We start from the raw sequence: 26,345 nt of genomic DNA on the forward strand, positions 1-26,345 counted from the left end.
TAGAGTCAATGAAATAAGCTAATCTTAGATTGAGATGTGATTTTACAGTAAATTAGATCAATTATAACAATTATATTTTAATAGATGCGTGCAAGGAATAGTAGCGGAGCTTGGGCAGCGGCAGCCCGTAGCCGGCTGAGCGGCCGAGAGCGAGCGAATTATAATTTATTTGTAGAAGTGGCAACGAGCCCCCCGCCTCGCCCGCCCGACCTACCCTTTGCTTTCGCCCTTCGTTACGGCCGCACTCGCCTGCGGTTGTAACTCCGAAATTAACTCGATGTTTTTCCTTTTGATGTTTTTTTTATTTCAGTGTATATTTGTTTTATTTTAATTTTGTTTCTGAAATTTTTGGTGGCAATTGGATATTTAAGTATTTAACATTTTCGTATTCAAATTCAAAATTCAAATAGTTTATTCAGTACATAGGCCCTTACTAGGGCACTTATACTTACACGTCCCACGTATTGTGAAATTAATATTACACAATATTTCTATAAGGTTAGATGTCTTAATTTGTTTGTTATATAATTAGAGTAACTTGTTCTTGTTATTGTCACTGTATTAAAATGCTCATTACAGTTAATTAATTAAGTAAAAAAACAATTAATTACTCAGTTCAATAAATAGCTGTCTGATGATAGTACACATCATTAAAAACCGTTATAAACCACCTCAGCCTAGATTTCTATTAATGAAAACCTGTACATTTCCAACTAAACCAGTTAAACGAGTTATAATTAAAAAGTGTCAAAAATATCTCAGTGGCAATATGTACTTTGAAAATTTTTGATAAAAAGTATTTTACCTGTTCTCATAAAATTTACTTTATCATTACGATTACTGGCAGACAAATTAGGTAATTAATTAAAATATAATATTGATCATAAAAAATATTATCATTGATTAATTAAGCTACAACACTAGGGGTGTAAACTTTATACTTTCTGTTTTTTCTCTAGGTAGGTTTGCCTTCAAAGGAGCTGGCGGGGCGCGGGCGCGCGGGCGGGCGGAATTAAGAGGGAGGCGAGGGGGGCGGCCCGCCCTGGATACTGAGAGGAGTTTTAACCAATTAATTTTGTTCCTCAACGCAAACTCCGCTATATAATAAGGTATAAGTAGGCATTAACTGAGGCGCGCCGATAGCTAGCCCGGCCGGGGGCGACTTCGTCTTCTCCTAGCCTCTTATAACGATGTTTTATTTCTTGTTAAGCTCTCTGTTTCTCCACTTTTAATATTTAATGGCATTTTCATGGCTCGTGTTTATGGCGCACTTACAGATTCCGGACATTATTGACGATTTTCATCTGCTGTTTTGTTTTTCAACGCATAATTGCATCATTAAATACCGTTTTATTAAGTCATAAATTAATGAAACAGCAGCATATTCTAAGGGATTAATGGTTTGTATCATTTTATTACTAGTATATTATGTATTAAACTCACGAAGCACCGAGTAATAAAGTAGTTCGATGACAGACAAATAATGTATCTGCGTATCGTTAAGCTCAACACCTGCGGCCAAGAAAAACTCGTCGTCTTTGTTTAACGAACCATATGTTTCGCTGCGCTCGTGCTTTACCGCGCACAATATAAATATAAAGCACCGTCTTCCCCTTTATCAACCCGTGACTAAACACATGAAAAAGTTTACCATCTCTCATTTACCCGAAACGTGGAGATTTAAAAATAAAATCTTCCACAAAAACACTAGCGATCACGCCTCGCGCTCGCGGCTCACGTCAATATGACGCTCTTAAAAACAGTTCTTAACAACAGTATTGTGTTGTTAAAAAACAGGAACGCATCACAAGAAAAAACAAACCGCAGAATACTGTTAAAAAACAAAACGCAGCACGCGAGACACCCTTTCCCTTTTGCGCGTCGCGCGCTACATTTTTTTCCTTTATCGTAAGTGAGGGTTGAGTTTTTTTACCGCGATGTTACGTATAAATTAATAACTGAACGTGCTCATAATCTGCTGCTCGGAACACTTTCGGCTTTGTTGCATTTTTTTCGAGTTAGCATTCATTTGTTTTTGTGCGGCAGTGACGGAAACGAAGTCGGTCTATTGATTACGTCCGCCGAGCGACAGGTGCTGATCGTGTGTTGATATTTGCTTCTTTGTGAACAATCGTCGAAAAAGGCATAAAAGTAATACATTTAAATTCTTTTTCTTACAAAAATAATCGAACTACCTTACCCATTTTTTTTAGTTTTAAGAATACCGTAATTGGTCAAATCAAGTTCTTTTTCAAATTATGATATCTGTGTAGGTACCTACCCTTAAAACTGTATGTGACAAAAGTATAATATTGAAAGGTTGTGCGGTGAAACGGATTCTCATCAAACAGAACCATATTTGAAATAATTAGGTGGTTCTAATGTTATAATGTTAAAACCTTCAAGGGGTTCGAAACAAAAAGTGTTCTTTCGCAAAAAAGAGTTGCCGGAAGATACACCAGGAAGCAAAAAGAGTAAGATAATTTAAACGTGTTCGCGTTTTTGTCTCGAATGGAAGCAACAGTTGCAGGCGTGCAGTGCTGGAGGCATCCTCGCCACCCACTATCCAAATCTCGCGCTAAACACTATCATCATTTCTCCATTTTGAATCCCGTTTACTTTTTCTATTACGCTGATAAAATATAACCTTTAATGACACCTTTTTTCCAGTGTCCAGGATGTTTTAGTTAGTTTTTTTATTTGTTTTCATTATTTCCATTTTCTATGAATGAATCAGTAATATAACTAGGGACGTCCCTATTTTGTTTAGTCAATTGGCAGAATAAAAAAAATATAAACAATTTTTGTTCTTTTTTTCTTTTTACGCAACAATTAATCGTCTTCTTACAATGATACTTGTTATTTTAGTATTAATTGTACGTTTCATAATATTATTTCCTAATTGTGCAATTATCCGGATAATTTGCAACCCTAATTATAATTAGTTTAACTCGTTTTTTAATCGTAATAAGTAAAGGTTTGAAGGTACCTTTGAGTTTAGTTTTCTTCATGATAAAAAAACCTACCACGACATTCTACACACAAAAAATCATTCGATCGAAAATATTACAATGTATTCATAATCGAAACGAAAGCGTCGTTGCGTGTCAATAGTTGAGACGCTTGCAAAATGCATCGGCGCATTGTCTGGTCGCATAGTGAGGTGCACGTGTGCCATCTCCAAGAGATCGCAACAATCGGCTGCGCTCTATTTACCCTTGCCTGAGATTTGTGGGTGACAATACCAACAATGGATATGCAAGTAACGAATTCGATTCGCGTTTTCAATTCACATACTCAATTATTTAAAAAAAACTCAAATAAATAAAGTGATACATATTTAGATCCACACATACATGACTTTCAAAGTATGGGATGTAACCGCTAAGTTCTTCAAAATTATTTAATTGATTTAATAAGTAATGAAATTAGGGATTTATGAACTGGTAAAGTACTGTAATTGTATTATTATTACTCGTATAGAGTTAGATAATATCGGGATGGGTCGCTAAAGATTTTTAACATCTCAACATTGTATAGTGAGATATCCTACCTATGTATGCATACTGATTTGAACATCATAGAAATAGGATGATGTAAGAAACATTGGCAGTTAGTATTAGTCAGTATCCTTTAAGTATCTTGTTCTAAAAGCATGAAAAAAACGTAGATCAGCTTTCTAACTGTAATTACAAAATTTAAATTGCTTACAGAATTAATTTCGGCGATAATTCTAGCGTAAAGTTCTCTACATATATAAAAAGTAATTCCTTTATTCAAGAAGTATTATGAGAATACTAGAAAAATAAAATTTAGCACAGATACACGATGGTTATAAATAAACGGTTGAAGTGCCTTCAAAGTTAGGTGATGTTTATTGGAGTGTTTACGGTTGACGCGATTTCGCTCCACCACTCCACTCGGAATGAACTAATGCAATAAAAAAATCCACCCACGCCGTGTCACGCACCGTCTTATATTTTGATAGCGGCTCCGGCGACCGCTGCCATTGTCACACCACCACTTTGATTATTGATTTTTACGCCAAATATTCCCTTTTCAAAATTGCCATTCATCGCAATTATGGCTTCCTTTACATTTGATGTATTTAATTCACACAAAGGAACGATGCTGCACAATGTCATTAATAACCCGTATAGAACTTGTCGCGATTCAGTTTTTGATAGATAGGAGTTGCAATAATGGTAGAGTGCCTATGATTTTCGCAAGTCATATACTTAAAAAACGGGTAAATAGATAGGTACTCGTATTATACTTTACTTTGTATTTTTATACCCCACAACAACGGTTTTCGTTACAACTAAGGTACTTGATACAAATAAGGCCTACCTAACTTTAAATGCTTATAATTCAATAAATATTAACGCCAATTAACAAAAACAAGGTTAATTATCTTCTTCCATCCTTTAATTTTAGCAATATTACAAAAAACAACACAATTTTTAACTAAATCTATTCAAAATAAGCAAATTACGAAACCACTGATTTTGGCTTTATTAAATCACCTACACGGAATAAGGCCTACATGATTCAAATGCCTCTAGACCTTAAAATTCAGGTTGTATTAAACAAAATGCGGTCTTATAACATTAAACACGTCGATTTGTTTGCGTTATCAAAATTTTACATACCAAGTAAACAGAAATATACTGTACATCTCTAGATAAACTTAAATTCCACTTATTAAGAATTATACATAAATTATAGATAAAATTAAATATTCATAGTAACAAAGTAACGATTCCTTACATATATTATCAAAAAAAAAAAAAAAACAAACAATATTGTTTTTTTGTATAGGGCTTATTAAAACACCGTGTTCGAATAAGGCCTACACATATAACCTTTTAANGTGAACATATTTTTCTTCCAAAAATAAAAAACAAACGATGTAACTTTTCGCTTTCTCATCATATTCATAATGCCTTATAGGTGCACAAAGAAATCTACTAGTAATGAGAAGTAAAATACTTAGTTTGAATAAAATGTAGGTTAACTTACTAGTAGTTACTATTCTGTTAACTCCAAAGGCATCATAACAATGTTGTTTTTATCCAACTACTCACTTTCGGTTTTCAGGTTTTTCACAAGCATCTCGCCGACAAAGTGACAACGCCAAGGGAGTAACAAGAAATGGGTTTCGCACGAAGTTGTTTGTGTAATCCTTTAATCTGGCCAGTATCACCGGACAGTGGCTGCGCCTCCGACAATGCCTAATTGTCACTGAAATTGTATATTCCGTAAGATACGCCGCCGTATAAAGGAATCCAACAAAGGAGATGTTTGTGTTCGCTTTACATTAGCTGTTTGTGTAACAACACCGAGGCTACTGGGTTTGTTAGCATTTAATCCGTTTGCAATGTCCTTTCTTCGATGTTTCGATAATAGGAACAAAACAGTCGGCAACACGTGAAATGTTTCAATGAATGAATAAGATAGTAGTTGTCACAAGAACCGAATTTCTGCTACCAACTATTCAATAAGTAAAGTAAAAATATGGTAAAAGTAAACATTAAAAATCTGTTAAATACTTACTATATTCATAAAAAAACTTGTTTAATTTAAAACGTTGATAAACTGAAACGTTTAAGTTATTTTAATAATTAACTCTGTACTATATTTGCGAATTAATAATTCTACACAAAATCTTTAAAAAACACAGAGTTATCCGACCGGTCTGTTTTGGCACAGCCTATTACATATAATTAAAAAGAACTCGTAGAAATGCTTTGTCTACTAATGAAACTCTATCTTTGCGAAATCAGATCCCGGCCGTTTGTGGAAAAAAACTTCAGTTTTTGTTGTTTTCTGAGTAAAAAGTAAAACGGGGGCGGATTCGGCAGCTGCCACTAATTTTAGAGTCGCGAATGCTCTGGCGGCGTGGGTGGAGGGCCCTAGAGCCCAATGCCAACCCTTACGCAACTAATATTACCTATTTCGTATTATTTTAGATCGAGAAAATAATATTCTAGACATAACACATAGTAAGATGTTAAAATGCGACTAATTATATTTTCTCCGTAACGTAATGAAAAATATTGTCATGTTAACGATATTTTAAACATACTGTAAATAAATATTAAATATATATAATATAAATATTAAATAATCATGACAGAAGGATGACTGTGTTTCTAGAAACCTGTGACACAGATCATAGTTATGTTTTGTACACACACATAGTTGCAGATTAATGATTGAGTCTATTTATACCTAATACCAACTCAAAATAGTCAAACCGGTACTTGAACATACTTAAAGAGCTTATAGTTTTATCAACCATCACTTTGAGACAATATGTAGACAACATCAACTATCTCTGTTAACCGCGATCGAAGCTATGCTGAGCAGGTACTTAAAGTTTGTACAAGAAACGCATGAAAATGTATAATGCTGTCCAACGATAACTTTTGAATGAATAATTTTCACGATCGTCGTCACGTTAATCGTCATTGCAGGCGTCAGGTGCGTACGACTCGCGTCTTGCTCGCATCTCAGCGCTCAAGCGCGGCGCGCGGCGTCTGTCGCAAAAAACGCAAGCAGCCAACAATCAGCAAAGGGGCAAGTTTTTAGAGGGCTAAAAAAGAGTTGGACAAAGGCTTGACAGCGGAGTAACGGGCTTGCAACACGATAGTGCTTAACACCTTGATCAATGTGGGTTACTGGAATTTAGAGCACCGGTGTTAACCGTTCAGTTTTTTACTCAGATTGCCAAAAATTGAACGGGTGTTGCGTTAGCGAAAAATGACACCATCCGCTGCGAGTGTTAACTCTATAACGGGTATTAAAAAGCTTTAGCCCTGAGGGTAAAATCACATGAAATTGTTACAGTAAACGTAGTTGAATCACTACTAACAAATACATATTACTGTTATTATAGGTACACATATAATTACATAAAATACATGAGATGAAGATGAACGTCAAGCAAAGAAAAGGTAAGCCACATAAACAAATTTCCATTTTCACACATTACATGTTTGTCTGTTCAATTGCTGATTTTTTTGTAAATTCATGACATTATAATATGTACTAATCAGTACTACTTCTTATTGATTTTCATAATTTAATTGCTATTTCCATTAAGTGCCTACTTTTTTAGTGGCGCATATTAGTTAGAAATCAGTGTGAGACTATTTCTATATTAATTTATGGAATTTTAATCTTTCTGACTCTAAACGAAATGCTGGTATGAATAAAACACGATCCCGAAAGTCGAAAACGGCGTTAGGGAGTATACCCGCAAGACCGAGAGACCCTAAGGGCTCTTTCAAATTAGACATTTTGAGTAAGACGTCAGTTATGCGTTTGCAAGAGCGCACACTTAACTGTTGATAATTGTAATTTTTATTCATCGCACGCATTTTTAATAATTTTTTCCATGAGCGGTCCTGCAAACGGACGACAAACGTCCGGCTAATTTGAAAGAGGTCTAATGATCATACGGAGCCGGAAGAGTAAATCAATATAATCTGTAACACACGAGAATAGGCAAGACATGTGAAACGGCATAATACCTACGCGCTCTACAATTTTAAAGACAACATGTTATTTGAATTTTACAATGCAAGCAAACATTTCAGCAGTGTAGAATGAGTGTAGATATCTGAAGTACAAATAGGTACATTTAGAGTGAGGTAATGAAAAAAAAATTGAGCAAATTTTTTTTTTTTCTAGATGTTTGCAGAGTTAGGGTACGGCACTGGCGCTTAAATTAGGATCTAAGAAAGTTTTGTTATTAAGTATTTTTACATACATATTACGTATATTTTGTTACTTATCTGCTTTTAAAATGTAACAGTCAGTATAATATAATAGCTGTCTTAATTTTTTAATAGAAAATGAATTCGCGGATGAAGACAAAATACATTTATGAAAATAATAACATGAACACTGAAATGAACAATGAAGCAAGTTCAGTTTAAGACATCACTAACAAGAAGAATACGCAATATTATCTTGAAAAATATTGAGTGAAACAATGTTATCGAAGTGCCCTAACTATTATTATTGTTTGTACTCTCTACGGGCAACGACCTTGAACTACGAAAAATCAATAGTACACACATGACAAGTGCACCATTATGGCATCAGCTGATCTCTTGTGAGAGTTCAATGCACTCTATTGTTCTCGACGTGGTGCATAGAGAAAAAACTGCTGCACCATCATAAAAAGCGCGGCAGTCCATATGAAAAAAATCAACCCTTCCGCGTCACGTGGCAGGTACGTACCCCACACACAACCCTTTACAAAAACGCTTACAAAAAACACTCGGGGATACGAAAGGGTAAAAAAGGGTTATTATTACGCATGCGCCCCGTGGGATCACTGCCCTCATTTCTCATTTTAAACTTCCAACTGAGCACATTTTATAATACTTCTTTAATCAATACTTTTTGTAACAACGCAGCATTAATACGGTTTATCATTACATCTCTAAGAATTAAATATTAAAACCGAATGAGTATTTTTTTTACAATTAATTTAAATAGATACACGTAGGATTTACGATACTTATAGAGTAACAGTGTTACAATGTGTCGTCAACTCAACTAGGTACATAGTATAATTTTGATGCAAGTAGGTACCTATCCACTTAATGCTTCCAGTATATTTTACTGTTAATTTGAGAAACATAGACACTTCATTTATATTGAATGAAATTTCTCAAAATAAATTGACCGAATCTCTGGTTGTACAGCTGTAATAAGGACAAATTCAAAACGGACGACAAACGCACGTAATTCGATAATAACACAAACAGTCGCTACAAAAACACGAGCAAAGCTACCAAACAGCGGAGTGAAACTATAATTAAGAAAGATAAATATCGTTTATTACAGTTAGGCAAGTCGATTAGAAAAAACTACCCCTTTCACCCCACAATTTGTAACCCGTGCAGTGGGCGCCGCGCGGCCGACACGCATAAAAACCTACGGCCGACGAAAGCATGGAGAACGCTTTTGTAACTAAAATATTTCAAGATTGAAGAATATTTCGAAGTATCTATGAGTCGCAACTAATTTATCTCATGTCAATTGATGACTTCATAACAATTCCAACTTTTTAGTACGTTATGTACTGATCCATTTAATTGTTCTATTCAATAACAGAAAGAAATTCCTATAATAACAGAGGATGTACTAATCAAAAATTTACTCATTCCCAGTTTTCTAAGTAATTTTCATAAGAAACTTATTTGCAAAAAAGAAAAGAAACTGCTTAAAGTATGTACCTAGCTTACACACCAGAGTACCAGACATGCGATGATAATATCAACAACATGATTATATCATTCGATTTGTTATCGAATGGTTCTCAATAAATAAATATTTTTGATTTGATTTGATTCAATTCCAGCCTGATCCAAATAGATTTTCTTAGAAATATCATCTTAAATCAATTTCATTTATTTCGAATAACACCTAAAGTTTTCCAAGAAGCCGTATCCATGTTTGTGTCACCATTAAGAAAAAAATGTTACAGTTACATAACGCTTTTCCATAATAATAGAATCATTATCGAAAACAGAAGAGCGGGCAGCTGATTTATTAGACGATAATGGTCGCTGTCATAAATAGCTTTTTACAAATGAACATTTTTTAAGGCGCGCGTGCACTCACACACCGGGCCCAGCTTTTTATTAATGTACTGTATCTAATTATGCATGCAGGTTGTTTTTATACTCCTTTTTAAGCTTTGTTCAAAACTCTGATAATAAAAACTTGGAGTCACCTTTTGTCGTAAGAATTAATTACACAATGACGTTGGTTAATGCTATTGTTCGAAATTAACGCTCATTATTTATTAACTTTTGCCTATTTGCATTTTGTCTCTAACCACTGAACTCTACCTACTTTTTATATTTATCAAATATTTTTGTGTTAGTGTAAGATTTGACTTTTCAACTCTATCCATTATTGTCAGTTTAAAAAGTGTAGGGAATTCTAAAACTAATAAAAATAGTAAATTTAAGAATAACAATTGATTTAATCAGCTGTGGACGTCACCCATATATGACGGCGACCTTGACGAACGCGCGCTGCAACCGCGCTCAATCGCAATGATTTATCATTGTTGCTCTACACAAATATTGGCATTTCGGCAACAGCTCGCGAATGTCCGACACATCACGCGCAATATCACTCTGACTTAAAACGACTTAAAAATTCAGCGTTTCCCCGTTGAAAAAAAGAGTTAATATTGATCGTAGATTTCTCGTTGTGGGGTGCAGCGGCCGGCTGAGTCACCCCACGGTTTTTTACTCACCCTAAGTTATATTTTTTGTAAAGCCCCCCCTCCTCCCCCCGGCCCGCTTTAAAGGATGAGTAGTCTCTATGGAAACGGCTCGATCTAATTTATAGGCGGGAGAAAGTACGGATTGCTTAATTAAGAATTTAAAATGTGTCTACTAAGTAATTAATTAGAAATTTCCAGTCTGCGAACTTAAAGCTCGCGATAAGGTATTTTCTTTTTTCTTTTTTCACAAGTACGAACGCCGTAGAGCTATTAAGATTTTAATTAAATATTTTATGAAACAGGGAATTAATTGCTTTACTTAGCTCCCGGGCGTGGGTAGGTTGGTAGATTCTTAAGTTACAATTGCGTAAAGGCATGTATAAAATGTAGTGAAGATGTTTTGTGGAGAAGGAATATTTGAATGTAGATTATGTTGATGCGGTGAACTTTCTCGTAGCGTGCATTAGCCGGGCGTTCGTGTTTGAATACGGAAGGGTTGTAGCGGCGAGGGCACGCGCGGGTAAAAAACTGTGGGTCACGGGCGCGGGCGCGGGGCTCAGTCGCTGCTTTTTTGTGCACGAGAGCGCGCGTCACTCGCGCGCGGCGCCAGCGCAGGTGATAATGGTGAGATTATTTTTTTTATCATAAAGATTCATGTTTTTTTAATGAATTATTCTAACAGTATTCCAATTTCACTGCTGCTAGGCGCGAAACGAATGGTACACTCATTCAGTCACGTTTTCTTTATTGACATGGGTACTGTTTTAGTTCGCTGTTTGCTCTGCAAATAATTATCATTAAAAGCATAATAATGAGTCATCAAATCGCCGAAACGAGAAATGATTGATTCCCCATACAAACTTTCATCCCCTATTTCACCCTTTTTCAAGTACAAATAAGTCCAGCTCATATCTAATCCAACTGTCTCTATATCAAAGTTCATGAAAATTCAAACCATTGGCCAACCAGACATGTAAAGGTTATTTTTATTAGTTAGTACAAAATATAGAATTTAAATTAGTAAATCTCTATAGTTATGAGACATTATTTGGCACTGCATTATGGGGTAATAGATTTGAATATATTTTTTATACATTTTGTCTAGCACACGTTAACTACGACACGACGGAAAATTCGGTTTTCACTTCAATTACAAAAGATCAAACGTTAAATAAACGTAAGATTACGAATACGCAAAGAAACCTACTTTACAATTTCGATAAAATTACATTCTTTCAGAGTACCTACCTATAACGTTATTATTCCATTCATTAGCACACTTTCTATAAACTAAATACATCTAAAAACCATGTGATTCAATTAACTGATAATTGGACATGGAGAATGCATTTAAATCTCGCATCCAACTCATTTATCTGCACAAAATTTTTACTTGTCATATCCAAAATATATAGAGCATTTTGTCTCTCATCTGACACTCACCTGATACAAAACTTACAGAATTACATTGTCGTTATTCATCATGGTCATTTGGTAGGATATATTCAAGGATATATTAAAAGTAGGCACCCAGCAAACAGCAAAAGTCTTTGTTTGCCGACTGTATTTATAAATGCGAGAGTAATCGAGTTACTCTGCTTCCTTGCCGCTAATGGACGGCAGCTCGGCGCTCCACAAATACAGTCTCCTTACTTTGCTTATTATTAATCTTGTTGCCTTTGATAATCAGTACAACAAACTTCTTTTTTTATTTTTAGCAGTCGTCATTATAGCTACTGATATTAAAGATTATTAATAGCAATATCTAGCTGATTTCAAAAAATACTCGACCAAACATTAGACGTTATTGAGGTAACAATCACAATCTCGCCTACGCAGTATCGATTCATGGGATTGCTGATCGTAATAATTAGATCTTGTGGGTTAGGCGAAAAAAACAATGGCGACAGTGTTGCCTAATGAGCCATAAAGAAGAAAACGATACGTAGAGCAAGGCGTAGACAAAAAGGGCGCGTCGGGGGGAGTGGGGGGCCGAGGAAATGGCGGGAGAGCTAAATTAATTTGCGCACTCCCGCCAAACAAAGGCTCGCTAATGGAACGCGGCGAATGGAAAAAATGCCACCGTCCGCTCTCCAGCAACTTATTTTTTTTTGTAAATACAACCTTTGACTTTCCCAAATGAATAACATTACACCCGTCGAAGTTTCCCCGCGGTCGCTTTGTCCCGATTTAATGAGGAAGAAGAACGCGATACTCGCCACGCGCTTAATTGTTCACTCAAAACAAACGGCCTCTGTTCTAATTACTTGGAGTGAAAAGTTTTGTTTTTAACGAAAAAATGACATGCCATTTGTGTGTGACTAATGAAATGAAAACAAACCTACATTTCTATTAAAATAAATACCATTTGTTTCAAAATACAATGACAGATTGAAAAATACCGAACTGAAATTATAATAAGTATAATACGATCATTATAGTAAAATTAATACACATAGTAAATGATTAAAATAATAAATAAAATAACATAACTATTTAATACATTCTCAGAATTGCAAACTCCTTAGATTGCTACGAGAAACCGCGTAACGGATTCGTAGCATCTTGCTACGAGTCGTGCTACGAGAAATTTTATTCGATTGAATTATTATGATGTGTGTTTTGGGTTGAAAATATTAAACAAGACACGTATAATTTCGATGACTGTCTGTGCATCTGACCTGCATGTGATCAGCTAATTCGAAAATTTTTGGAATTTTAATCAATGTTTAAAAAACGAATATTTTTCTCCTATGGAAAAGTTAAACTTTTTCAATAATTTAATAGAAAGTCACATAGATAGCTTTTTCAGACTTTACTTGTTTGCTTTTTATTATCTTAGTGGCCCATTCTAAATAAGCATGCTGAGATGATTTACTACGGAACTGCACTTCGCGTGATCGGGTATGTACTCATTTCGCCGATTTTATTTAGAGTTCACGATTTATTATAAATAGTGGTAGTTATAGAGAAAGTGTTTTCTTTAGAGAATATTGTGAATATTTGTACTCGTATTGTCTTCTATGGGTACAATAAAAAGCTGATACTGTTTCTGAGTAACAAAAGCCAGCTTGTAAACTGTGAAACTAGAGAAGTGGCAAATTAAAGTATTTAATGACAAGCTGATTTTGTGTCTTTATGTTCATTGATACAGTGAGAAGGAGACTCGAAAACCCATCTTTTTGCGTATGCGTCAAAATTAGTTTCTTATTAATGACCAGTCATTTAACTGTCTCAGAAAACAACATACAGGGTGGAAACGATAAGTGATTTCAAAGTTTTAAACTAGTGCGTGGCTTTAAACATAGTGGTAGTAGTACCCAAAATAAATTAAATATTTTTCCCAAATTGGCTTTTATTACTTAGGCATTCATTTCTAATGTAGAGTCTCTCTTACAGGCGTTTAAGTCTATGGTATCTGGTGACGTGGCGGGCCGACCTGCATCTGCCCGAAACAATGAGCGATGCTTATCTTAATATACCTATTCGGGGCGGCCATTTTGTCACGAGATGAAATTAATGCCGCGTCCATTACTCCGGCGCGATTTATGCGCGCCCAATTAAAAGTTCCGAGCGCTGAAGACGAGAAATTAGTGGAATACGCTCACATTTATCAAGACATCAGCGTTGCCTCGCGCCACGCGAAACTTCCCAAATTTAAATTAGAGACGATTTTTACAGCTACCTCCCGAGGGGGGGAAGGGGGGCGCTACCCTTTCCTTATAACGAGGAAGGCCTCATGCATTTTTATGTGCTTCTTTTTTCGCCGGCGTTTTAAACAAGGGGGTGAGCGTGGGGTGCGCCGGGGGTGAACTTTTTTATTCGCGTCTTGATAAGTTAGGGTTGAAATTAGACGTTCGAGTTTCGCCCGCGGAATTCATAATGACGAAAATTAATAAGTTTTCTTTTGAGGGCCCTCGCAACTACGCCGCTTGACGAATACCTACAAGGATTTAACTTGCCATGGAAACCACCCAAGTGAACTTGGATTTTAATGTATTTTTCCTTTCTCCGACAATAGATTTTATTCAGTCAAGAAAATTAGGAACACGTCTGTATCCGCTACCTACGTGCACATTCTTACCTTAACGTCGACGTGAGCGTTAAAATTGTGAAAATAGCTAAGGACAGCAATTAAATGAAATCGATAATCGCTCAGCTGTAGATGGGTGGGTGGCCGTTGTAATACAATCTATTGTGTCGAACTGTCGAATTGACATGTTAGTTTTTTCTTACAACTTTTATTAAAATTAGTTTAAAATTTTTAATTCATAACTTATTTGTCCTTTGTCCCTACGTAAGTACCTAGTTATAAATCAGTGCAAATTATAGGACATTTCCCTACTAATGTTATGCCGCTCGACAGGATCTCTTGCAGCGTGAATGGGCCCGCTCGCGACTACATCTACACGCATCAAGCTGAGCGTATCCGCGTGGATTCATTCACAAATCGCCCCTCTCGCTTCGATGCTCGTAAACTACTCTTTCAACTCTTTTCTCACGTAAAATATCTGCAATGTTGAATTTATTAAAATGATTTAAAGTTTTACTATTTGTTCAAGATTTGTATCTTCATTTACCTAGCATGAGTAATATGAAATCTTAACATTCATGTCCTTAATATACACAGACATCTATACTAATATTATAAATGCGAAAGTAACTCTGTCTGTCTGTCTGTCTTGCTTTCACGCCTAAACCACTGAACCGATTTTGATTAAATTGGGCATAAAGATAGTTTGAGTCCCGGGAAAGGGCATAGGATAGTTTTTATCCCTGTTTTTGAAACAGGGACGCGTGCGATAAAGTTTTTCTGTGACAGACACAATTCCACGCGGGCGGAAAGCTAGTACAAAATATAGGTACATATATCGTGAAGAACATTCAACTCGTATGCCCAACGATGTTAAATTGTTGGCTGTGAGATATAATATCAGAATATACGGAGGTCTGTTAATACAATACTTGGTACAAATAATAATCAAGCTAACCTTTTGAGATATTTCAGGATTTCTTGGAAAAATACTCTATTATAGACATGTTTTTATTATCTTATTAGCTAATTAATGTCATGTATGTTATGTACATAAATGTATGTTAGAGTTTTTAGTTACGGTAGATCTGTATTCACTCAACACAATATCAATCTACGTTATTGATTCTCCCTTAAAAGGGATGTATGTAAAATTAACCAGTATAATAGATATCTTGAAACTTTAAGCGACCGTATCTGTAGTTAAAAAGGTTCCGTCTATTAGATTATTGATTGCTGCTAAACCCCTGAGGTCTGTGATAGGCTCTATTTCAAGTTGGAGCATCAAAGCTCAATAATATGTTTTGTTGTCCTGATGTTAATTACCCAACACACTGAGAACCAGAATTGCAAAGTTCCCATTGTCAAGATCATCTACTCTTTAAGTAATTCATTCGATAAACTCATTGATTTGTATGCAATAACGCCACCAGGATAACCGTAAAAACGCTATTTCAATTTTATAAAATTAATTCGAAGGACCTATTTGGTCCTTTTAGCGTGATCTTTTTATGCACAGTGTATTAGACATACTTAAAGTGATAAATGCAAGATTATACTGTGAAGGTGTGTTAAGCATATGCCCATATTAAATTGGTTTGGCAAGGAACAATTTATCTTCATACGCTCTACATATGCGATGTTTGGCCGTGTGTGCTCGCGAGCACATGCGGACACTTGTTGAACGCAGGGCATGCGCGCTCACACACCACTAACCGTAACATAGTGCCCGAGTTCCGGGTTCATAAACTCGCCTTAAATCTTATGCAAGAGATAATGTATGAAACTGCAATCCGTTCATGCATTTGTTCAAGTACTAACTAATCTCTGCTTATATTACGTAAACCGTAATTAAGGTAATGACATACTTAGTTAACGCCAGTGTAATTTATCCATTCATTATACAAACAAAAGGGACTGTAAAGCATGATGGTATAATTCTCAGAAATAATAAGTAAACTCCTAATAAATGACTGTTATTTTTCGTAGTAGATATAAATTGAGGCAACCAACAGAGGTCCACGAGTCAGATTCGCACAATAATAATGCGTATAAAAGGAGTCATTAGTCCAATCAGTCCGGACCGAGGGGCTTCTCGGGCCCGGAGTGGTTCTCGTATTATAATTTGCGTCTAATAACGTCGTTAACAACGCACATTAAAACAAAACAAACAACGGGTCGGAGCGGTGACGCGGGCGCGGGCGGGCGCCATCCTTCCTCGAATCCGTGTCATTAATTTACGTAATGCGTAGGTACGCGCTATCCCCAAATATTTAAGAAGCCTCCTCCGGGAGCGCCCGTTTCTCCACTATCCCCACCCGCGCCGCCCGCCCCCCCACAACCCGCCTGCCGAGAATTATGGCGGCCGCCTTGTAATTATATTTTTTAATTTATCTTCCTTAGCGAATACAATGGAGGCGCCACCCCGCCACCGAAGCGCTTCCTTCTCATGCTGAATATTGTATCAGGCCGCTGAAAAAAGGAAAGGACGCTTTAATTACAAGCGAGAGAGCGGCCGGCATTACGCGCTAAATATTTGATGTTGTCTCTTTCTCGGGCTCCGGCCGCGCAGCCCGCCGCCGCGTCCTCAATAATTAAAACACCTATTAACTCATTCCTCTTCAGGTGACCCCTCGTTACTTTCCGAAAAAACCTTCCAATCTTACAACACGACTAAATACTCTGTAATTACGTCGCTGCTAATCACATCACACGTTATTAATACAAATTGTAATTTCTTTTTTCCAAAAATTATTTAATTACCGTAAAGTAAGTATTTATGAATCACTATGTAATGTACAAGATATTTATTAATGACTACGTAGAGTTAAGTTACCTATTATTTACATTTTTTGATCACGTATTTATAGTCATCGCGGTAAAGAGACAGTTAAATTAATAAAATTTAGGTAATAGGTCCCCTAAAAACCCATTTTCAAATAAAAATGTAATTTTGAAATTAAACAAACATTGTAAAACAGGTAGGTAATCCTCGCGCAACACCAGACTTTATGAAGTATAAAAGCAGTTGTAAAATTTATCTCCAAGGGCATATTGGAAGCGAGCGTGCACGTTGATTTATTGTTGAACAACAGTCGCAAATTAAGGCGGATTCCGCCGCGGACACCCGGCGCTGCAGTACTTAGCGCGAGGAGACAAAGTATAAAGTAGCACCCCCATCCACCCACTGAAAAACGTCTCTAATATTCTTTTAGAAACGGTGGCATTTACGGGCTATATTTTATCCTGAATTTGCATACGCTCCTTTTTTTCGTACCCGTCCTCTATTTTATGGGAGAGTATTTTTTCATCCGGGGGTTAAGATACAAAAGGGTAAAGCGCGGGAGCTCGCTCCGATAATTAAATTGCACCGCGCGGAGTGGCGCTGCTCGGCGGCTGACGGCACGCACTTTTTGCCCGTCACCCCAGCCACCGCCACCGGCATTTGCATCCCCGTGACGAAGTATTATTGTTTCGCAATACATTAAATTTGCTAATTAAACGATTAATCTTTACAAAAGCTATCTCAGGATTACGTACTGCTGTTTGTGATTTGCACACACTTTTAGATTCATGTTCATATTATTTGCTTAAAAAATTATTCGTATGATATGTAGTGGCCCTGTACAACTAATTGTAAAATACAACTTTACAGCACTGCCAATTTTATTACCACCAATGATTTGACATATAATTTATTATTATGATGTGTGAAATGGGTAAAACCATTTACTACCTTCACTGAGCGATACTTGCTGATTAATTAGCGATTCTTATTTTTAAAAAGAATAACTCTACATTTCATGTACATAATTTAAAATTATGGTTTTTTACCTAACATGGAATTTACAGTAATTAGTGTCTTTATCCCTATTATATTCAGCGAATCCTGTTTCCCTTTACCTACTCGTTAAAACAATGTGTGACTTTTCTAATTACCTAAGAAAGTATGAATGGTATTTAAAAATGGGCGTAATTAAGAGAGATATTTGAATAAAGGAATAAATTATATATGTCCTGGCAGTCGCGATAATAATTTAACTAACAAATTAGAAGAAATCTTACCCTGCTCTAAGTCAAATTACCATAATTGCTAATCAAATGTCGTAGGAGTAGCCGCGCCGAGCTCCGGCTAATTACAAATTCTAATTCCCTCTCTTGTTTCACAGGCCTTTTGAATTTGTAAATTATTGCCTTTGCTTCTTCAGGCTATCAAATAAATTCTCGTCTTGTGCTAAAGGGGGAGTGCAGACAATCTAACCAATTTATTTAGATTAATTATAAGTATTTCTGTTAGATACTCCTATAATTCTATCAATCTAGATGACACGCAAAAAAGAAATTGTTCGATGGCATTATTATAAAATCATGTGCGTAATACTATCCCTGAATAAAAATCCTCTAAAAAGTGAAAGCACTAAGGCATATTACTTACATTATTAGTCCTAAATAATAGGTAATTAGTCCATACAATTAATTTATTGCTGTAAGAGATGATTTGTAATGGCCAGATGTAAAACATTTTCATGATTTCCATACCTAGGCTTTTAATAATGTTACTAAGTATAGTCACAATTGCCTACAAATACGCTCCTAAAATTTATGGTAAAGATAATTTTGTTGCTATGTTCATCAAATACGAATTTATTACAAAAAATAATTCCACACAAGACCAACATCGCGTGGCAGATTACGAAATGAAAATAAAAAAGAAAATTAATAATATTCATCACAACTGTCAAAGCAAAAGACGCTGTAAATGTGTTTGAAGTCTTATAAAGAGGATTTTCTTGAAAGAAAAATCGTCAAAAAACTTAATAACATTAAAAACATTTTGTGTAGGCACCTATTCGAGAGCACCGTACCGAGCGATTTTAATTCTATCACGAGTCTACTTATAAATAACACTGAGTCCAATTAAAAGCGCGCGACAGCTTTGAAAAGTGGGATGAAGGAAAGTACAAGTAGGTAGGGAAATGTGCTCGTGTTTACGGAAACCTCCTCCGACAAATATTATCGCGAGACGAGCGCGATCAAATATTCAGGCGGCGAGCGGCGCGGGACGCGGGACGCAACCCTCTCCAAGTTTCAAGCCCTTCCCTTTGCACGCCCTACACTAATTACGTTTAGAGTTCTTAAGCGAAATTACTTAGGCCCCTCGCCACCCGCGCCCGCGCCGCCTCGCGACCCCCTTCCGGAAATGAGGCGCGCTGGAAAAACAAGAAAGAGGAAAGCGTTATATAAGAAGGTCGCTGTCTCGCTGAACGTCCTAAATCTGGGCAATCTCTAAAAGATGTTGATGTAATGATTTTTTCTTCATTTTCACGAGCGTTCTCTGTTCATGAGCGGTTGCTAAGTGAAAAGCAATTAAAGCACGGGCGAGTGATCGCCCTCCCCGGGCGACCGCCACCCCCTGTCTTCGAGCACTCGATCAACAATAATACCTATAAATATAACACGTTTCATTTCTTTCTATTTATGTTATACCTTTGTAACATTCTTAACATGCAATTTTCAACATTCTATCTTTAGTTTTTATTAGGATACAATATACATTACGAGTACTTACAGTAATTAACATCTTACATAAATTACTAAGGTAGGATATCAGGGAAATTAAGGCGAGAGCAGAGTGTTACGCACATTATACCACATTTTTAAATGTTGTTAAGTAATTGAAATATAATTTAGAATAGAAATACAATACAAATCAGTAAGAACAATTGCGTAGTCGTACAAAAAAAAATTTGCCATGATAGTGGGCTCTGTCGGTCGATGGTTCAATTGATAAATAGGTGTTACTTGGGCGATTTAAATATAACTCTACCATCTATTAACTTTAACAATATCGGACAATAGGTAAGTTAATTTAACCCTAACAGCAACTGGTGCGTGAACTTGTAGCATAGAGTCGATGGTTTGTTGCACAATTTGAATTTTTGCATATTAATAACAATTGAGTTTTGCCAGAATAGGTATCATTTAATTATTTAAGAAAGAATGTAGGTTTTGCACTCTCCTGTGCATGGTCACTGATAGGAGAGAGATTATAATAAATCATTTATTTTTCCTCCACCTCCTCGTAAGACTCCCGAAAAGTATACTTTCGGCTCTATTCGTTACGCTGTCGCCTTTGGCCTGGGCTGCGATTCAGACACGAACATGACTAAATTTTCCATTAACTAATTTAATCTAATAAATGATAACTGTGTGGTTTTATTATATTAACTATTTAAGTATTTTTAATGCATCGCGAGTTCAAGCTTTCTTAATTGTAGAACACAATAATCACTTTATTAAAATTTTTGGTTTAGTTGTATAGATTTTAAACGGAATCAGAGGCTTAGCATGCACTTGTTAAAATATGTGCATTTTTTTTCACTAATTTCTGTAACTGAAGTAAGAAAGACAGTAGGTAGATGAAGGTTGGGTTTCGAGGCACGAGACTACCCGCAAAGCGCGCGGGCGGCGGTGACACTGCGTTTCCGCACCTTTCAGCCGCCAGCTTCGCTTAATTTCCTAATTTTCAAATATTCATCCAAAACAAGACGTTCCACAGAGACTTTATCATCGAATCGGAAGCGAGCGTCAACGCGGACGTTCGAGTGTTTGTACGGAAGGTACTTCTGTTTATGTAGAGCCTACAACAACGCAGTATAATTTCCTGTTCAACTAAATGACTTTGAAGCTTGTAAATGGATTTTTATTTGGTTCCTTTGAGTTTACGCTTTAGAGTCGACTAACCTAATTGCAGAGAGGATAAATGATTTCCTGTATAGGTGAATTAAGCGTGCCTGCCTCGATTGTGGTGACAATCGTGACATCAAGAGTGTAATAGAATTTAATAGAGCCATTTAAGTATTTTACTGGAAAGATAAAGCCCCAAAGTTTTTAGTGGTATGGAAAAAAACTTGATTCAAACTGTGCAAACAATTAATGAATTTCACTATTTACACACTGAAAAATGACTTCTACTTGATGTTTAAGAAGGTACTCGTAATTGCGTCTAAAATTAAATAATTTGCGTTAAGTACAACTTCAAGAAACAAATGTCAATTATACTACTAAGTACTATTAAGTAACTACTTACGTTAAAAGTAACCTAATTTCGAGTAGTTAGGTACCTAATACACAATACATTAATATTTTTGTTTTAATCTGTCTCATGGAGAACTATAAATACCTACACTAAGATACATAAGGAACTTAGTTCAGAAGCCAAATATGTTCTAAGTATTTAGGTACATTGCTCTACATAGTAACCGAAAGCCATAACAATACGCAATTAAACACACAAATCATGCTCTAGGTCCTTCAGAAAAATTGGATTGGCGAAATTGGTACACAGACTTTAATTTTTGTTAGTCTAAGTTCTTATTCCCCTGTTGTCCAACGACTCGAATTAGCCGGAGCGTCGCGAAATTACAAAACAAGAGAGGGAAACTTGCGGCTGTTTAATGAGATTTAAATAATTAATGAGCGTGCAAAATTGGTTTCTTTTTTTTCAGCGGCTGCCGCTTGCTTCTGGGATGGCGATGAAAAACAAGGCATAATCGTAACCCCGTCCGACGGGAGCGCGGGCTCCGCAAATATCCTGAGATATTGCCGGCCGACGACAGCGAAGGAGCCTCCGTCGTTATTCATAAATTAAAGTTTTAATTGCCATCGAAATATTTCTTGCTCCGATGGCAATCAAACTTGTAGGCACAGTCGCTGAATAAATAATGAGGTGTAGATAGCAGTTCATAAAAACTTGATCGTCGCAATGAAGTTTTTTTAAAAGTTATGTGCCTACCTACCTAAATGCAATTTGAACGCTGAAGTGGTTTCCGGTGAGACAAATCAAATGTATTATTATTAAGGAATGAGAAAAAACTGAATAAAATCAACTGTCACACATTGAGAAGTTTCTGTTAAATCTGATTTTATCAAATTCTCAAGTAAAAGTAGCCAAACAGTTCAAGATTTACATTTCTATGGCATGACCGTTACGAATCACTTTCCACTTCATCGATTGTAAGGAAAACTTCAGAAAAGTAAAAATTTCTGCTCAAATCACAATATTCAGTTCGCTGGTTGCATTATATTGATATTGTGTTATCGTAAAATCTTAACGGAATCTGGAAACGTAACAATATGCATTCAAACAAATGAACGGTGGAATTCAAATGATTGACATCTCTCCAGGCGGTCAACCGCTGCTAGGAAGAGCGCACCCTCCGCGGGCCGCGCCAATTGTTGCTTGCCCGTGTCTGACCACGATCAATGCGATTATAATCAAACGTATTTAAATCATATTCAAACACCGAATTCCTTGAGGGCCCTTGCTGGGAATTTCCGTTATTAGTGAGAATTTTAATTCAGTAAACTTATTCGAATTACTTGTAGCATAGATTTCGTCAAACTTTTTTTATGTCAAGTAGAGGGATACATTGTTATAAAGCTATTCAATTGGAAAATACAGCATTTTTGGAAAATCTTGAATAAGACAAACATGAACCACATCACACATCACCCTAGCATAAAATAATTCATGATAAGTAAAATAGTTACAAAGCAAATGCATAGAGTGGCTTTCTAATCACCTTCTTATCAATACAATTTTGAGATTTCATCATCATCGTCGGAGTGGTAGTCAGGTGCTAACGGTCGTTAAATGTATGATCTCCAAATTAAACCCGAACTAAAAATCAAATGGATAAGGAACAAAAGAAAATGATACTGATAAGTTAGTAGGTTAATACATTTATTATGTGTACTTATGTTATGGGTCAGACACAGCTAAAATCGCGCGGTTGCTGGGCAGTACTCCTACATTTGCATCAAACTGTAACCAACAGTACGTCTACCGCCCCGTGTCTCGCCAATGAGAACCACCCAGAAGCCACGCGGTTATCGCGCGTCTGAACAAGGTCTTAAAATCTTATTCAATCATGGTACAGAAAAGTGATGTGCAATCGCAGATGTGTGCGAGGCGTCCGCGCTCGTGCTACAGTTAATTGCGGCACCCCTCCCAAACTACTGGCGTAAAAAACGTACAGATTGTTTACCTCACTTTTTACCTTTTTTCAACTTCTGTTCACGTTTTTTTTTGTATTTTTATCGGCGCACGCGGCGGCTACCCTCAAAAAGATCTCATTGAAGCGTACGACTCGTCTTTGTTAAAGCAGACGCCAAAATAATTCGTTTTTAATGTTGATAATCGGTGGATTTTAATGCCTCCCTCTTTTATAACTTAATTTGTCAATGCTCATCGCATGAAAACATATCAATAATAAAGTTGTCTATACTTCTAACATAGTTAGGGACTTTTTTTAATCATTGTACTCATAGAATGGAAGTGAAACTTTGTGGCTCATTTTGCGTTACATCAAATCCAAAGATTTGAATAAATTAATATGCTTTATTATACTACTAGCTTTCCGCCCGCGGCTTCGCCCGCGTGGAATTATGTCCATCACAGAAAAACTATATCGCGCGCGTCCCTGTTTCAAAAACCGGGATAAAAACTATCCTATGTCCTTTCCCGGGACTCAAACTATCTCTATGCCAAATTTCATCAAAATCGGTTCAGTGGTTTAGGCGTGAAAGACAGACAGACATACAGACAGACAGACCGACAGACAGACAGAGTTACTTTCGCATTTATAATATTAGTATAGATTTATTCTGTGTCTACGTTATAGTCAAAACTGTAGTCGGATTTTATACTGTAGCTATAAAAAAATACTGTATTAAAATAATACGTAACTGACAAATATGTTGAAAACATGTTACGAAAAAAAACTGAGTGGCTTTACATGCATATCTAGTGTAAGAAAACAAAAACAAGAAATATAATGCCAAACCCTTTATTAATTAAAAAGAATACTTACTATGAATGTTATAAATATCGTGATCATTGTCGTCTATGAATGTTATAAATAGCGTGATCATCATCTTGTTACATTNTATACTTTCCCTAAAATAAAGAATAAATTGCGTGGTCAGAGATTTTCATCACCTGAAGAAGCTGTGGAAGCCTACAAAACGGCCATTTTGGAGACCCAAACTTCCGAATGCAATGGTTGCTTCAATGATTGGTTTCGTGTATGGAAAAATGTGTCAAATTTCGCGGAGAATACTTTAAAAAGCAATAAATACATTTTTAAATAGTAATGTTGTTTCACTTCCTTGATTCCCGAAATTTTCAGTGCCGCCCTCGTATTAATTACAAAATAATGACCTGATGAGTACGAGTTTTGTTTACAAAAATAATTTAAAGGCACTGGCTTAATTATAATATGAACGGCGTTCTTACATATTAATCGAATTTATACACACATTCATTCAATTTAAATTTTATTTACAATGATTTCGGATAAGATGTCCAGTGCCTCTACCATGAGTTTACCTACCGAGCATCTCGCTATCGAGGGCGTAAAAAAATGTATGGCAAATTGTACAGCGCCTCTAGCGGTTAGTAGCTGAACCACAGCAAAACTAAAAACACTACCATGAGTTCATCTCAAATCGTTAGGTAAAAAACCTATCTAAATTAATACGATAGCGACTAAAGTTTTTATTAAGTTTCATACAAATAACTTACCATGAGTTGCAATTTTCAAAGATGTCATCGAAAAATACCTTAGCTGTCACAGTAACGTAACTCACTGGCTTATTGACGTGTGAAAAGCAAAATAAAATTGTGGTTTTAGGTCATTTTAGGTGTTTTCTTTATTAAATTATGTCGGAAAGAAGTTTATTACGATGGAACATGTTATCAGCATGTGGGCAGACCTCCCACTAGGTGGACCGACGATCTGGTGAAGGTCGCGGGAAGAACCTGGATGCGGGCACATTGTGGAGATCCTTGGGGGAGGGAGAGGATGCTGCGTTTCCCAGAGATATGCGAGGGAATTGTGTCGTGCGAAGATGTCTAGCTGTGCTGTGAAAATGTGTGCGGGTTTCCACCAAAGCTGTGCGAGGAAAATGTATCGTACGAGGATGTGTAGCAGAGATTTGAAAATGCTCATTAGTGTTGTACAGCCTGAGCCTTTTCTACCAGAGATGTGCTGACCGAGGCGAGGTAAATGAAGCGATTCTATTGGTTCTTTACAAACACATCCTTCGCTACGCATCCTCGCACATCTCTGGTGGAAACGCAGCCTTACGAGATCATGATAGAAAGCTAATCCGACAATGAATATGTATTTTCATAAGTTGAAATTTACTTTTGTTTTTAATCAGTCTGTGTATTATGTACCTATTAGGTTTTGTGAAATAAATAGTCAATAAAAATTAATCATTTTATTTTCCACTAGCTTTTGCCCGCGGCTTCGTCCGCGTGAAATTTAGTTTGTCACAGATCGTCATAATTATAGCCTATATGTTAATCTGGGTTATAAACAATAATACTGTAAAGTTTCATCAAAATCCGTTTAGTAGTTTTTGCGTGAAAGAGTAACAAACATCCAGACATCCAAACTTTCGCATTTTTAATATTAAGTAGGACATTAGTAGGATATGTATTTAGGTTAATTATTATTACTGACGAGATTGCTACCATGTATGTTTAGTGACCATGAAAGATTAAAACAATATAATGTATTTAATTAATTATAATATCTTAAGTTTTACAATAATAAGGTAGGTATATCCATCCAGTTACCCTAGGTCTTTATTATGGATTTAATTTACAAGTAGTTATTTACAAGCACTCTGCTCTAAATCCTTTGGCTTCAGGGAAGAACCTGGACCGCCACCAGTCCAGTGTTCCCTTGGCAGCTCTGTGTATGCGAGTTGCCTTCTTCTTGCTGTTTAAAGTCACTCCACACCTTAACAAATAAACATTACAAATAATAATGACGAAATAAGATAAAAGTAATCAAAATGAATATAGTATAGTAGGTATTTATACACACTTCTCAATTTCTCAGTAGTTTTGGTGTCGCCGGTGGCATCAGCATTTCACGTTCGCGTGTCCGTTAGTTCCACCCACCGTTGACTATTGTTGGCTCTTTCTTGGGGCCCTTCAGTGGGCATACTCAGATCGCCATATCTATAGAAAAA

The 26,345-nt window shown here is 36.3% G+C and overlaps 1 protein-coding gene across 1 annotated transcript; it reads left to right on the forward strand.

The window, feature by feature from the left end:
- Positions 1-6,931: 6,931 nt before the first annotated feature.
- LOC114349915 (uncharacterized) lies at positions 6,932-22,192 on the forward strand. The gene is made up of 4 exons (XM_028300505.1): positions 6,932-6,959; positions 8,133-8,245; positions 10,673-10,885; positions 21,803-22,192. Exons 1-4 carry the CDS (start codon positions 6,932-6,934, stop codon positions 21,845-21,847), a joined length of 399 nt encoding a protein of 132 aa, XP_028156306.1. The 3' UTR covers positions 21,848-22,192.
- Positions 22,193-26,345: the final 4,153 nt, after the last annotated feature.

Source organism: Ostrinia furnacalis, unplaced genomic scaffold, assembly GCF_004193835.3.
Source record: "Ostrinia furnacalis isolate ACB-3 unplaced genomic scaffold, ASM419383v2 OfSCF0726, whole genome shotgun sequence".
Classification (NCBI taxonomy): domain Eukaryota; kingdom Metazoa; phylum Arthropoda; class Insecta; order Lepidoptera; family Crambidae; genus Ostrinia; species Ostrinia furnacalis.

Bases quoted from the DNA above. Each gene is read 5' to 3' on its own strand.
- LOC114349915 (XM_028300505.1), top strand. From the start codon at position 6,932: ATGAAGATGAACGTCAAGCAAAGAAAAG. The intron at 8,246-10,672 runs GTACGTACCCCA...TTTGTGGAGAAG, and splicing joins CCTTCCGCGTCACGTGGCAG to GAATATTTGAATGTAGATTA. The intron at 10,886-21,802 runs GTGAGATTATTT...CTTTTTTTTCAG, and splicing joins CGCCAGCGCAGGTGATAATG to CGGCTGCCGCTTGCTTCTGG.